The sequence below is a fragment of the Scomber japonicus genome, chromosome 19 (assembly GCF_027409825.1).
Source record: "Scomber japonicus isolate fScoJap1 chromosome 19, fScoJap1.pri, whole genome shotgun sequence".
Classification (NCBI taxonomy): domain Eukaryota; kingdom Metazoa; phylum Chordata; class Actinopteri; order Scombriformes; family Scombridae; genus Scomber; species Scomber japonicus.
In genome coordinates, this window is record NC_070596.1 from 15,560,776 (window position 1) to 15,577,594 (window position 16,819).

The window sequence follows — 16,819 nt, forward strand, 5'->3', positions numbered from 1 at the left end:
TTTGTCCCCAAGGGGCAATTTAAAAGGGGCATGACAGTAGCTAAAAAAGAAACACAAGCAACAAACACAAGCAACACACACACTGCACAATCAAGCAGCACACACACACCGCAACAGACAACATACAACATGCAACATACAACACAACATACAAATGGTATGGTATGGTAAACTCAGCATCATTGTTGATCAGACGAAGCAAGAGCAAACAATCTGAATATGTGCTCCAGGAGATAATGATCATCATTATTCACTATTTTCTGACATTTTATAAACTGAACAATCAATCAATTATTAAAGAAAATTGTCAGACATATTGATGGTAAACATAATTAGTTGATGGATTAATACAAACTTGCTCTCAGTTGCCTGTGATAAAACTTTAGAGCAATTGAGAACAATGTCTTGATTGGGGCCCAGCTGGTTATCCAGCCTTGGTACTGCAGGCTAAGGTCTCATTTAATTTTATTCACTCACATCACCTCCCATTTAGAGCCCAGTCTGGTGTGGTACTTTGACATGAACAAGACAAAGAATGAAATGTAATAGAAAGAAGTCTCTCTCAGGAGCAATGTTGCTGTAATTCTCACCTTTTGATTTCCATGCAAGTCATTATATTTGCCCAGAAGTATTTTTGATTTGTGTTAATATTTAACGACTGGTAGACTGCAAAAAATATATATCACAATATTAATTATCACAATAAAAGAGTACATTCTGCTGTGATAGAGGCAGCAGTATGGTGGAGGCTTGTATGTGTGTTTGCATGTGTGTGTGTGTGTGTGTGTGTGTCTCTTTGTGTGTGTGTGTGCTGCTCTGTGAGAGCCCAAATGAGACAGGAGCAGACAGCTGAAGAGAGAGGATCACTGCCTCATGCAGCGTGTCTGTATCAGATGAGAAGGGGGTCACCCAGGATTCCCTTGAAGCTGCTCTCCAGGAAAAAAAACTGTGTGACAAGATCGTGTTTGTACCTCGTATACTGGATAGGATCAGCTCTACAGTGCTGCTGTTTTATCTCGTGTCATCGATTTTTATTTTGTTGTTTTGTTTTTAAGAAGATGCCGAACCGGGAGAGAAAAGTGAGGCAGACTGTGTCGGGAATTGACTGTTTGAAAGAGCAAGACGCGTTGTAGGAATCAGTCAAATCAATAGCGAAAAGGTCGATTTAGATTGTTGTTATTGTTGTTTTGAAATAATTTAACATTTTCTGAAATGTAGACGCTACATGTGGTTAGAAGAGTGGCAAAGTTGCCCGTTTATGTCTCTCTGTCTTTAATGTTATTTAAGGCATTAAAACATTGCAGACAGGTTCAAGCTTGGCTGATTATGAAGTAGAAGTTTTCATTTGTATAAATTGGCATTGCCTATTTGCTTGATGTCTGTCATATCTTGCTCACAGTAGGCTGCTACTGGCTATGCATTGAAACCAAAGGCGATTTCCATGCTGCATTGTTGGTTAATGCAGTCCAGCGCCAGGTGATTTTACACATATTTCAGCATATCGAATATATTAGAAGCAGGAGCGGGGTTGCACTTTGCGGAGGGGGCTTCCTGATTCATTGGCTTGATATTTTGTTCAGAAAATATCACGGACGGTAGCAAAGGGTCTGTCTCAAAACTCCGGAGAGCTAGGCTCTATGAAGATCGCGATACAGTTGTTGGTTTTCCCTCGCAGAAATGCCAGTGCGTGCTGTGACCACCAGGTTCATGTACAAGGGACTTTGCACTATTCCAGATGTCCTCACCTACCGGACCCCTGTTAACCTGCCTGAGGATGAGGTGGAAGGTGAGTCGTCTCGGTTTCAAGTCTTTATTGTAGTTATTACTGTACATTTGCATGCAACGTCCACCTGGAAAAGCAGTTCAGGACCATGGAGAGCTCTAGACGGTGTGCGCTTCTCTTCCCTCAATCCCACTGTGCATTATAACGGGCAGTAAAAGGGTTCAGTAGTGAAGCTATTCTGCATCTTCTTTAAGGGTGTCATAGGCAACCTGTATGCTTTATACTCAGCTCTATTTATCTGTCTGGTTTTTTTTTGTTGTTTTTTTTTACAAATTGTTGCATCTGACTTTTGGTACAAAGACTCATAATCAACTGACGTTTTTTGCCCTTCCTACATCAATTTCAAAAATCACTCATCAAATACCTGAAATAAATAGCTAAAAAATCACTTCATCTAATACTTGAAATAAATAGCTAAAAAATCACTTCATCTAATACCTGAAATAAATAGCTAAATATTCACTTCATCTAATACTTGAAGTCAAGAGCTAATATGGCTTTCAACCATGTACAGCGCACAACATCAAGTTTTTTCTACATGTGACATATTGTTATAACTTATGAGTTAACATGTTTATACACATTTCCATGGCTCCTGGCTATAAGCAATGCATATGTAAGAACTAAATGTACCTGATGTCATTTACTCAGTCATTCATGCTTGAGCCACAAGATATGACTTAAAAGTGATGGAGAGGAGGCTGCCCAAAGAAGGAGAAAGGGTTTTGATGAATGACAAATATAAACTAAAATATGGCTAATAAAACCCCATGACTAAGATGGGACACTGATTCATTTTGAAAATGAAATTACATCCTCTCATCTTTTTCAGGCTTTCTTTGATGTATTGCATTTTATCACAATAAGACAATGTTGTACTTTGGCTAGCTGAGAGATTCATTGGGGTATTATGATGAGTCTTACTATTATAATTGTAGGGCACGGCTGGAGTGGAGGTTTTGTTTGGGCAAATGGCCCTCACAATGAGAAAGCACAGCTGGCAGTGATTTGGAACAAAGCCAGGCAGACTACAATAAAGAGATAACTCAGATCAGATTTGATATCACAAAGTCTTTTATACGAAGGGAATTCCATTTCCTCTTCTGTCTGTAGGTTGCCCAAGCCCAAAAGTGGCAGCCTGCCCTTGCTTTGAGCCACTCATTTGACATTGAAAATCCACTATCTGCAGTAACGGCATAAATTTAATTAAAAGGTCGACTTTGGAAAAAAAGCAAGAATTAGAACAACAGTTAAATGAGAAGAGTGGCTTGTGTTGCAGGTAGAAGCTGTGCAGTCAGTGGCGATGTTCAGATAACGAGGAGAAATCTTTTAAAACTGTAGTTTACTAATCGAGAGTCATTAAATATTCACACCATAGTGACACAGACTATTGAACCATAAAATGTATTTACCTGGGGAAGATTCACTGAGCACATAATACACCGCTACATTTACATGGCCTCACACCTCGGCAGTGCCCAGAGTAAACAATGCTCTGTGATTCCTCGCTGAGCAGCTCCACTAGCAAATAAAGTGTGTTATTGAGCACTAGCACTAGTTTTTGAAGGAGGTGACAATGTTTCAGATGAACCTCAGCCAGTCTTGAATCAAAACCCTCCCACTTACTGCTCTGACCCACTCAGTGACGAATAAATAAATAAGTAAACTACAGTTTAGACTACTGCTGCTCCACCTTAATACACAACATGGGAGCTGCAGCACTACCTAAATGAATGATCTTGATTTGCAAATAGTGTTGCAGTCCAGGGTTTCTGAATGAAAATTACCAGCTTTTTCACAGAGGTCTGAAAGTATAGTTCCATCAACAAAATTTTTAATTACCACCGGTCCAAAGTTCCGTGATTGCTCCTCTCATGTAATTATGCTCTAATCATTTTTATGACAATAGCTTTTTCCTTGCAATGTGTAGTTGAACATGCTTGGAATAGAATACAAACTAATTACTGAACTACAATATATCAATATTTGGGAGAAGACTATACTATCACTACCGTAGGGGTGGATGCAGGCATGGTGTGTCTTGTTTTTGACTATTCAGGACAGAAACAGAAAGACTAAAGTATTATCGTGAATTCATTTATGAGTCAATCACATCTACGGTGTCATAGCCATGAAAAACGTGTAAAAAAAACCTTAACCACCAAAAAACAGTACCAGATAAATGTAAGTTAATTATTGCATTATGTCACCAATGTTCTAACTCTTTTCCTCATATCATGTTAGTATTTTTTTTTTTTATTACCTGCCCAATGTCTTACAGAAACTGATACATACCCTTCATAAGCATATCAACCTTAAAACAAACTTCTTCTGGTGACATTGTTTCAGAGACATGCTGACCAACATTTTAAAGCATGCACGACAAACATAAACACACAAGGACAGAAGGACCTTGTATTCTGTGCAAAGAGACTGCATGTCACACTGTGGACGGCACATGAACCATACAGATTACAGAGTTTAATGCAGCTTTAGAGGGAACTGCAGAGAATGACAAATTCTCTACTTCACCAGTGTCCAAGCAGAAAGTTTTAATACTATAATGAGATGCACAAAATATATTTTAAGAGTTAGCGGATCTATCTATCTGAGGCTTCAGGGGTAGTGGTCCCTTCTCGCCTTAGGGGGAGAAAAATGATGTCTGTGCTGATGTCTTAAGGCCTGCAAATCAAACCACAGAGGCTCCTAAAGGCAAGGGGAAGTGTAGTCATAGTCATGAATTTCATTTTGTATCCCATTGCCCTTTGTACAGTGACTTCAGAAATTATTTGTTTGAAAAGATTCAGTCATTGTCAGATGCTGATATAGTGAGTTGGCTTTTTTATTGCAGACATTTTCATTTTAATGAAACTTGTAAAAAATTCATAGCAGACAGAGAACACTGTATCCATCATAGAATGTTTTGAAATGTACTCCTCTTGAACTTGTGAAACTGTACATTATGATTTGTCAGGTGGTCATCTTGGTTATTGTCCAGTGGCATGTAAGCTCATATTGGCTGACCACTATAAAAGGTGCAGGACACTCAAATAAACAAATCAACCTTAGTTAGTCTGTTATTGGCAAATATCCTGCATGCAATATGTTAACACAGAATGGCTGAGCACAAGCTTACTTGAAATTGTAAATGTAGCTTCCCAAATATATTAGCTAAATACAAAAGTACTTAATAAACAGGATCTTCAATCATGATCACATTTTTGTTCTGACATCCATTTGGAGCTCAGGAAACCCTCTTGAGACCATTAACAACATCATCAGGCCCTTTGATGTTAAAGCAAGCAGCAGCCACCTCCGTTCAGTGCTGAAACCAACACACAAGTGCCTCAAGCTGCAGTTTGTAAAATGGCCACTTGACTATTCAAGTGACGGAAACAACTGCCACTTTCTCTATTGACAAGCAAAGATGTAAGGTCTTTCATGGATAATTTAATTTCCTGCTATGTGTGTCATGGACAGTTTTATTTTATAATTACAAGACGGTGAAAATAAATTGCGTGGTAGAAAATAATAGGAAGACACATTTAAAAAGCGAGTAATGACACAGATTCATGAGTTTGTACATTTTCTTTCTTTAGTGATTAGAACGTTCTTTTCTAAAAGCATAATACAAATGTAAACATAATTAATGACTTTATGGATTGCTTTCTAAATGCATCATTTCATTAAATAATTCTATTTAATTCGTTTTTTAAAAAGAAAAGCATGTAATTATTACAGTGGCACACTCAGGACTCCATAGAGGTTACCTGTGAATCTTAATAAGCCTTCCATCTTGATACCTTTGCCATCTTTAACCTGATATTTTATTACTTAGATTACAGGTATACAGGTATAACAAACACCATATCAGTAATATATATTGGTAGTTTTGTGAATGCTGATTAAGTCCTCAAATTGCTTCATGGATCTGCAGTTTCCAAGAGAGTGTTTTTTGAACAGATGGTTGCCTTGGTGGGCAGGTCAGTGGCAAGACTCCTTGCCCTTTTCTTCGCCCTTGTGTTGTGCAGTTGTCATAAACACTGACACGTATTCAAAAAGAACTCCGTGATTCCTCCTACTTCATTTAAAATAGTGCATATGCTTCAATATTTGAGCTTTCTAAATCTCTCTTTGAAAACCGGATTAGCTTAATTATACAATTATTTAAATTATTTGGTTGTTTAGGTCTCTCTGTTATCTCCCTCTCCCATTAATTCATCAACACATTGTGCTAATTAAGCCATTAGGACTGTTAATGTGAATAACAAAGCCATATTTTTCCATGTTCCCCAACTTTTCCATCAAGCATGTGTTTATCTTGTGTTAAATGGTGGACGTTGTGCTGTGCCAAGTGTCAAACCATTTAATAAGCACAATATTAAAACCAAGGTCTGGAGCCAAGTTCAGTCCATTATTCATGAACAACTGGGATAACTGAATATATCCGTGTTACTTTGATTGACATGCGGTACATTAAAATGTAAAACCAACAGACGGCAAAGCCATTTAGAATTAAAGCCATTTAGATTTAAACAAAGGAATGCCGGATAATGTGATAATCCATATATACTGCATGTGAAAGGTAATACACTGATCTGTGAACCACTTCAGATAACAAGTGTTTTGTACTCAGAACAAATATTCAATTAGACATCAGTGATTAGACTCATTTAAAATGGCATTGATCACATATTAAATATAAGACAATGCCCAAAAACCCATTTCATTGTATCCAAAGTCATATTTGAATAAAAGGATCCCTCCTTTTCTGAACAATGCTATTACAAATGTTAATGTATAGGCCATAACTTACAGTAAATTGAGACCCACTTTTACTGCACATGTGTTAAAAGTGATAAGACATCTCATTTTATGGCTGAACAATCATGACTTCCTGGCAGTTACACTCTTGGAGATCTCTTAGAGCTGAGCTTGTATCACTCCTCAGTGCCTTGCTGACAGAGGTTGTGAACAGTATTTATAGATCACAGGCGGCAGGAGAATCCCCCCAGACATCAGCCATTGTAGTGAAGTGTAGACCGTCTGCCAGTTCCACTTTGTATGCAAAGCTGCTGTCTTTTGTGCTTACAAATAGAGTGGGTTTTGCAGCAACATTGTAAATAGGCACGTATATGTATGTATGTATGTGTGTATGTGTGTGTGTGTGTGTGTGTGTGTTACTTACCACAGTTATGGATCTTTAAGTATAAATATCTCACACAAACACAGTGTAATACAATATTTGTCAGTGGTCACTCCTGTACAGTTGACTTCATATTTTTGTTTATTTTGACTTTTGACAATCATGACATTGTTGCTCTGTCATCTTTGCAGTAGCATTAGAGAATAACTTGACTTCTTCTGTGGTAAAAGACAAATATTTGGTCATTACTGTTGTAGCCGTCCAGACAGATTCAGGGTTGTAAACCACATTAAACACTATTACAAGATGCTAATTATGAGACTGTGTCCTTACTCTCCCCTTGTCTGTCTGTAGACATCAGTCACATTTCACTTACTTAAGTGACTTGAGTGGAGAGTCATTAAGACACCAAGGAAAAGTTTACAAATTGTGGGACAACAATATAAAATCTATGCCACTCTTATCTTTCTACATGACTGAAAGGTGAGAAGAGCTGCACGTTATCCACAGGGATTAAAGTCAAATACATTGAATGGTTCACATACCAAAGTCAGAATGGTCTAGTTCGACCTTATCTCACACAGCCAGCCTGCGCTGCATTCAAGGGGGTCTCAACAGAAAATGCACTGCCAAAAGCAACATATTATTTTTCTGACTTTTAATTTGACCATCATTTAATAATATAAAATACACATACAAACATAACTTCAAAATCACTTTTCAAAAAACTGCTTCATTGAAGGATATAAAATAATACAGAGTAAAGCGAAAAGCAGATTTGAAATATAACTACACTTCATGGCCAATAAATCATTATAATAAAAGAGATCAACTCAAGTCAGATCTACACAGTATGAGCAATAAGTCCACTCCTTGATGTTTTATCTGGTCATGCAAAACAGCAGCATCATCTAATGAAGTCAGGATCAAAGTCTTTGACTACAACATTACAATTTTCTCAAATAGATCAAGTCACATAATTTCAACTAAACCTGCATAGCACACTGCAGGTAGTGGGAGTATCTCAAGCACTTTTTAACAGCAGGGGTTGTTTTAGCTGCAGGGCTTGTGTGGCATATTTCAAGTGACAGCGTGCGTTCTGTTTGCTTGTGTAAATGTAATAACGTGAAGAAACTATAAATCCATAGCAGAAGAAACAAGCAAGTAAGATAGAATTGAGGCTGTAATGTTACCTAATTATAAAGTCAGAAAGCTACAACTAATTCCAATTAGTAATTGATGTCAGATTTTGCATTTATATTCAGCCAGAATTATCTGATTGTTTTTTGCCCTGAGGATGACAGTGTTTTGTGGTATTTCCACCGATCTTGATATTATCATTTATGTGTACGTTTGTAGTAGTAGTTGTATTTGACAGCATTTGTATTATGTGTAGTCTTTTGCTCTGAAAACCTTAATGGAGTTTTCTCAGTTGTACAGCATTTTATTTTTTTTGTAGCCTCTGGTTAAAATGATTCATATGTTTTCCCCCTTCATTATCATTAATAAGAACGATGTAACCACCAGGGAGCGGCTGTTATCTAATGACAGTAGTTTGATTCATCTTCCACTGAATATCTTTATTCTCTGACCATTTTGGTTGCTACCTCAATAAGTTGTCTTTTGATCAAAAAATTATTTAAGTATAAGGTTTTACCCAATTTTAGTATTAAATTAGGCAATTTACCTAATTGAAGGTTGTTCATTTTCTGAGCAACTACGTGCATCTTCTTTGTTTGATCCTGATTAGCTGAGTGGCATTAAACCTGAGTCTTCCTTTTTTAACCTGTGTAAAGGGGTATTCAATTTCTGGACTATCTGCTGGAGGAAGGACTCAAGAAAATATAATAACGTGGAGACTATTTTTTCGAGATGAAACCTATTGTGAAAAGTGGTCAAGTTAAGCTCATCCACTTACAGTAACTTTGGAGTTTGAAGACAGCCTGTTATTTTCTTCAGTTCCTGTGGAGCAAAGAAGTACTCGTCATCTACCCCCTGCTGTATTAACTCTATTACTGTATCCTGTGCAATGTCATGATCGTTACTGAAGGTGAAGTGGTTTTGCAATGAACCGGTCAATCACAGTGGGGCTTTCTCAGTGGTGGTACATGGTACATCCTTTTCGTCAAGGGTAACGTTGTTTGGTTCCATGTTCAAAAGACAAAAACTGTTTTCCTGTGACCGTATTTTCCCACATCTTCTCCAGTGTGTATGAAGGCTGTGGCAAAACTGTCGGCTAACAACAGTGGTTGGTTGCAGCTAATGATAGCTTCATAAAAGGTGGCTTATATGTTCAATTCTGTGGTTTGGGAGAAACTGAATAGGTAGTTTGGCTGTTGGGATGAGTAAAACAAGCCCAGCAAATACACAGAGACTTCCAGTGTAGATCAGGCAGCAAAAACTTTCATAAGATAGATAGATAGATGGATAGATGGATAGATAGATGGATAGATGGATAGATATTTAGATATTTATTGAGGACTAGCAAAAAGCTAATGCTAGCTACATCAAGGCTCCATGTGTCTCAGGAGCAAACCCCAGCTGTCACATCCTGTCTGTTCTGTTTTAGTTCATGTCTTATTTTGACAGATATTTTTACTTCCTGTGTTTACCAGCCTTAGTTAATTCCCTCATGTGTTTCAACTGTGCCTTGTTTCACCCACCTGTGTCCTGTTTGTAATTACCCCTTGTGTGTATATAGGTTTTGGTTTTCTGCTCAGTGAGGGTTGGAGTCTCTGTTCATTCAGTCTGTGCTTATCTGTTGAGTTTCTCCTGTGTTGGCTATTAAAGTACCTCAACATTTGGGTCCACCTGCTCCGCCAGTCCTGACACCAGCAACTAGACAGGATTAGTCCAGCTTTGTCCGTGTAGAGAAACATCAGCAAACATGTGATATTAATGTGACTTTATTGGTGGTTGTAAGTATGATTTTGGAGATAAATGGATGATCAATGTGAAATTTGTAATGCGGCCTTGAAACAAGCCCTTTCTGCCCGAAAACTCATGAAAAGAACATTAAATGATGCTTCTCATAGGAATGTACTGTAGCAAGACATGTGTTTCAAAAAGTTTGAATTTTTACAACATGATGAATATGATTTTAGGTAGATTGTTGAAACAATACTCTAATACGCACTATTAAGTACACATTTCAGTTCACAGTTTATTCTCACTGCCATATATCTTACTGTTAATTCATGGTAAGCATTTCCATTGAACACATCTGCTGTGCTTTCTTTTCATTACAATTTGGCTTACACTAAGAATGAAACACTTGAATTATGTTATCTCTGTGGTAGATTTCTTTTTAAAGACTAACAGTATACATTTAGGACATAGGTGATGCTCAGCAGTGTCATCTTTCTCCAAAAGCCATGTTGGCCTCATGTTCTTGTTTTGAATAAAAGCCAGTATTTGGGATTTCCCCAATTATTTAGGTGAGAGAGCTTCAATTGCCTTTCTGGTCCTGCCAGAGTTACTGATATTCTGCCAATGTGCAGCAGCGGGTTTCTTGGCATCAGCCTTTATCATGAACCATTTTCATGGATGTTTGTAGCAGCAGCAACAACCAGCATGAATCACTCTCGGCCAGTCAGAAAGGTCAGTAGGATATGTTGGTACTCATGTTCAGTTTTAGCTCACCTTTTAAGGTCAGCAGACTTTTAAGTCTTCTGTTCAGATGTCAGGGTTGACATATTTCGCTTTTTGATGTTTGAGACAAATAACTTTAAGCGTATCACAAACTAAAACCCCTAAAAGTGCATTTCTGAAGTTTCCAAAAGCTTAGTCTTCACAAGGGAGGTTTCAGATCAGGCTGTGAGTAAACTGTGAGCTAAAGAAGGAGGAGATTTTACTAAGGTGACAAATGAAAGTCAAAGGCTTTAATCTAACAGTAGGTCAAACAACATGAAGCAAACACCTCCATGTTAAAGAATAAATAAACATCAACAATTCTGTTTGCCTTCCAGGAAACAATCAGCGACATGGTAATGTTGGCAGCTGTTGGTCTAACCTGCCATGAAATTGTCAGTCAATATTTCATTTTGTACTTGCATGCCAAAATTTGATGAACTGGTCATATCTTTTGTTTCAGTATAACCAAAAGGTGGTTTAATGTAATGATGTGATATCACTCTTTGCAATAAGTTTCCCCTCATTTTGCCTTCAGTGACTAAGTCCTCCAACGTTAGTAAAATTTAATTAAAAAAAGACGATTCACTGATTTAGACTCATAGGAAGCCACTAAGCTTGCTCCAATGCACAACTGTCTGGACTAACCATGATACAGCATTGTTTGTTCAACAGGACCACAATGTTTTGAACATTTAAATACTGTCATAACTGGAATGAACCCAGTTTACCTTGTAATGGGAATGTAGATTGATCATCTGGTGTGGAAAGGTTTATAACTACTGAGTGACTGAATCAGAATTTTGGAAATAACTGGAACCGTTATGATGGGAAAAAGAGAAAACTCAATGATAACATATGTCAGAGATAGAGAAAGCATAGTTACTGTATGTCCCCTGGGGCTGGATCTGTAGGGTTTTTTTTTTAAATACTCACTCCTCATGGTGTGAAACAATCAGTAGTCCAGCCACTGCTCAGCTGGCTCAGTGAATTCATTATTTGTCACAGGCACCAGAGGTCGTGACATTGAATCTAGGGTGGTGCTGGAGGAAGATAACAAAACTCAAGCACCGCTGCTGGCTGTAATTTAGACAAATATGTTGTCTCTGATATTGTCACAATCTGCTCTGCTCTTCAGTCCCTTTCTGTAACGGCACTCTCTCATCCCCAGCACTCTGCATTGCTCTCCGTCTCTGTTTCTAGTCTCTGCCCAGGCCATGCACTTTCCTCCTACTCCCCAAAACTGCCATCCTCAAGCTGTCCACCAGATGCCCTAGAACTTTCCCTCCTTTCCCATCCACACACCTGTTCCCACTTCTCTCGTTCCCTCATCAGACACTACTCATACCGATCTGTTTGCTTTGTTCTCTTGCCATAGTTGCTTCCACTGACTCTCATTTTCTAGCCAACCTGAACCCATGTCTGTTCTTGATCCTGTTCATGTCTGTTCCTACTCCTTTTTTGACCTGTTCCTGTACCTGGTCCTGCAGTTTGGACATTTGAACTCATTTTGAACTGCCTGCCTGCCCTTGCCCTATTTGGCCTTGCTTGCCTGGTTTAAAATAAGTCTTGTTCTGTTTGCCTGTTTTTATTAAACCATTTACGTTAATCCACTCTCATTCCATCTGTCTGTCCCATAGACTGGTCTGTCCCCACCTGTTTGCTGCATTCTCATTCATCACAGATATGTTAAGGTATGGTACAGACCATGTCACTTGTTCAGAAGGACCTCAGTGAATGCACCACAGACTGAATTTCCCTATAGGGCCATAGACCGCCTCTGTGGGCTATCACTTGTAAACAGCGGCCTCTCACTCATTCATGTGTCATTCCTGTACACAAGATGGATGGTCACTGCTTGTATAGTTGTGTGCTTGCATGCAAATTACAAGTGGTGCTTTTCATATTCGCATACTTGCATGCAAATTAGTTGTCTTTGCAGAGGCAGTGCCTGCTATAATTATATACCCTCAATGCATACGAAGTTTATCCAAGCTCTTGGTTTAGCAGCACTTTTCAAGAACATGAAACACATGTTTATATTCTACTCCTTCTCAACACTCACTCTCCTTTCTGTACAGCAGGCTAGCATTGTTCATGTATTGATCGGTATCATTTCTACATTGGTAAAATTTCATATCCTACATTTTTTTTTATTGTCTTCCTTGTTTTATCTAATAAGGAACTAGTGTGCAAGTGTGAAGAGTCTTGTATATTTGAGGATCTACATCAAAAAGAAGCACCGATGTTCTGTGCCTTTGATGTGCAACTGCTCTTTTTACCACTTCAAACAGAATACTGTGATGCAGGGTGAGCATAGGAGCCAAATGGCAATGTTTATGGATTATTTACCAAAAGTTGTAGTTAATTATAAACACATGAACCTGCTCGCTGCCTTCTGTCACAACCAATTGTGCCGTGGCCATGGTAACACATATTGGGTCTCAGGGTGTCCACTATTATATTTCCACAGTAAACAAGGTAAGACTGAACATAAGACTGAACCTTGTAAATATCTATAACAGGCTAAGTAACTTCATATATGTACACTACTTTTTGGTAGTTTATAAAACTGCCCTCTAAAATCTGAAACAGAATAGATCTTCATTAATACTCAGAGCCTCATTCTCTCTTGTGTTATAGTGAAATCATTGTCTTTTCTATTTTCATGCATCTCAGAAAATGTCATTTTGCTGGTGATGAGCTGCACCTTGCATTGTGCTCTGACAAAAACCTTTTGAAAATAAGTCTTTATCCCTGGTGCTGACGTATCCAACTGTCTATCTCCATTGTGCTAGAGAATTCAACTACAATGTCTCAAATCAATCCTTCTTTACTATATAGTGCTCTATATTTATTGTAAACAATTTTACTTGTTTTTGAGTGTCCAAATTCTGTGTCAAATTTCTGTAGTGGCTTTCAATGATTCCCACCGATGAAAGAAAAAAGTAGTATCCATATTATGCATACCACCATGCAATGTGTTGCATTTAAATAGATGTGGTTATGAAACACTATACCTGCCAGAAATGACGTGAAATGATTATGTTGATTTACAAGTATTAAGTAAAATAGTATTTATCAATGGTGCTGCATTGTTATATTACAGTTCTGCTGTATCCATGGTGGTGAAATTGTTCAATTAGTCTTTTTCTCTCTACCCATGGTGCTGAAATTGTCAACCACAGTCTCTCTGGATCCATACTAATACTTCACAAGAGTGTGGAGGTTTGTCAGCGCTCACCGGGACACCCTTAATTAATAGGACCTTCTGTCACTCACAGAAACAAGAAGACTGTACATGGCACAATAGAGCTCCTGTGATGTGTTGAACAGTAGAGAGGGATAATCCAAATAGTATTACAATTACAATCAAACCATATTTCTAAAATCTTTGAAAATGGATATGATATTTAGTGTGTATTCTATTTTGACAATTTGAAATGATCAAGAAGATCAGATTAATTGTTGATATTATAATAATAATAATAATAATAATAATAATAATAATTAATTAACTGTCTGTGGAAGTTCTGCCATACCATAATTTTAGTGTTTGTATATGAATGATAGTATACATGCTATATCCAACATTGTTATACAGTGTTTAGGTGCAATATACTGTGGTGAATATTGCTTCAAAGTGGCATTAGAAGAAATGTGCATTAAGTGTGGGTTAGGCATATTTCAGACATGGGACACACTAGCCTACTACCTGCACTTAAATACTCAAGACTGCAAGTGTGGCTATTGGCGGACACAACCCCAGTCTCCATCTTTGGTGCAGAAACATTCAATTATGGCCTCATTTTTCTCTATCCATGGTGCTGAAACATTCAAGTACAATCTGTCTGTGTCTGTGGATCATGCTGAAATATTCAACCACAGCTTTTTGTTTGACACAGAGACACAGAGACATATTTTTCAAACTGCTTTAAACTAAAAATACCTCTACTCTTAAATTAAACAATGTGTGCACGCATATTTCAAATCAATATATTCAACTGAGCCTGCCAGCCATTGCCTACATTTTGAAAGCGTGAGTGATAAATCAATATAAACATGCTTGTTGTTCTTAACACAATTATTGCCATCTTTCAACAGAGATTCGTGAGGCTTTCAAAGTGTTTGACCGAGATGGGAATGGGTTCATCTCAAAGCAGGAGTTGGGGGTGGCCATGCGCTCTCTGGGTTACATGCCCAATGAGGTGGAGCTGGAGGTTATCATCCAAAGACTTGATATGGATGGTAAGTGTCTCTCTTTCTCTCTGGTTCAACAAATTCATAAGTATGTAGGCTGCATATAATCCAACGCACAAACTAGACACTGATGTGATGTTTGTGTTGCTGTTTGTTTTATCAGGTGATGGTCAGGTTGGCTTTGAAGAATTTGTCACATTGCTCGGTCCAAAACTCTCAGCCGCTGGGATGCCTGATAAGTTCAACGGAGCAGACTTTGATTCTGTGTTTTGGAAGGTATATGTTTTCAGCATCATCTTTAAGCAACATAGATTCTAGCATAACAAAGGTATAATAAATAGATTCTCTGACTTTTCTCAAAAAAAACAAAGTTCTCAATTTTTAAATGGCCTTGGCAGACTACAATAACATTATAAATATGACGCCTCTGATTTCAAATTAAAATATTTTTTTCTTTTGAAGCAGTAGCCCGCTGAAATATTTTCACAGTTCATAGCCTGGAGCTATACCCCTGTACTACCCTATTTCTTGCTGAGCTGCAGCTTATGTGCGTCACTGAGGGGCAGTGAGACAGAAGTTTTTCCTCTGCTAATTAAACCTGTCTTGGTGTTTTGTGTCTTCCCAGTGTGACATGCAGAAATTGACTGTGGATGAGCTTAAGAGACTGCTTTATGATACTTTCCGTGACCACCTCACTATGAAAGACATTGAGAACATCATCATGACTGAAGAGAGCCACCTAAACAGTCCAGAGTCCCATGTGGACATTGAAAGTAAGATTTTATTTCACACATTCTCTCAACATTTTGAAAGTATTTTAAGACACTAAGATATGCTAATATGTTTTGTAAATCCTTCCACAGCGAGCCCAACCCAACAGGAAAAACATACATGTGTGCGTAAAAGCCTGATTTGTGCCTTCGCCATTGCATTCATCATCAGCGTTATGCTCATTGCAGCAAATCAAATGCTCCGCAGAGGAATGAAGTAAATAAATGTTTCCAGCTGGTTACAAGGGGATTTAAGGACGGACACTGAAAAAGCAAACGTTAAGCAAAACATTTTTGCTGTTTTTGACTTTGTTCAATGTTCTCAACATTTTTGGCCCAAAAGACAGTTGGCTCACAAGGACTCTATCACAGCTTCTCTCTATAATGCACGTAAATGATGTCATGCAATGGTTCTGTATGATCACTAATCATAGCATACCATGGCAAAAAAGAGATTCAAAGAAAGACATTTCAAGGGCTGATTAGTATCCTACAACAGTAGCATCACACTGATTCAAATTTATGAGGTTTTTTATGAAATTACATAGGACAGCAGACTGTGGAAGACTTCACATTTCCAGTGTACAGTATGTGCTGTAGTAGTTGTGCTGTTTCTAATATATCAAAACGATTCATGTTGTTGATGAACACCCCACTATTTGGAATACACCCAATACTGATAGTAATAAAGCAATATAAACATTTTGCTGGACTGCATATAAAGTAGTTTTAAATCATTTTACTAAAAACATATGGACAGTGACATAATGTGTGTCTTATAAGCTTATATTTATTGTAGTGCCAAGATTTCCAGTCCAGAAGTCCAACTCACAAATATGTAGCCCTACTAATTCAATACACAAGAGTAAGCTACTAATAAATACTTAATAAATTACTGAGTTATAAAAACTCTGTGAGGCTCTACAAGTCTGTTGAATTGAATATTTTAATTTTAACAACTCTGTAGCTATGCCAGCAGCTTAGCTTGATAGGGTTGGCAGTGTTGGTCTGTTGGTCCATCACGTCCAGGCTTAAATATCTAAAGAGCTACTGGATGGATTGCCATGACTTTGGGTACAGAAACACAATGTGCCAAGAGGAATTATCTGAATAACTTGAATGAAATGAATGAAAACTGACTTCCTTTTAACTAATCTTATGAAACATTTCAGTATCCACAGGACTGACAGGCACAGACGTTTGTATGACATTCATGGTTCCCAGAGAATAACTCCTAGTGACTTTTCATCTAGTGCCATATTAATTTGTTCAATACTAAAATAATATCTG

At 37.8% G+C, this 16,819-nt stretch overlaps 1 protein-coding gene across 1 annotated transcript; it reads left to right on the plus strand.

Annotated features, from left to right (window-relative positions):
* The first annotated feature begins 1,677 nt into the window (after positions 1–1,677).
* Positions 1,678–15,750, plus strand: cabp7b (calcium binding protein 7b). Its single transcript, XM_053340290.1, has 5 exons — positions 1,678–1,786; positions 14,664–14,807; positions 14,923–15,035; positions 15,385–15,532; positions 15,623–15,750. Exons 1-5 carry the CDS (start codon positions 1,678–1,680, stop codon positions 15,748–15,750), a joined length of 642 nt encoding a protein of 213 aa, XP_053196265.1.
* The last annotated feature ends 1,069 nt before the right edge of the window (positions 15,751–16,819 follow it).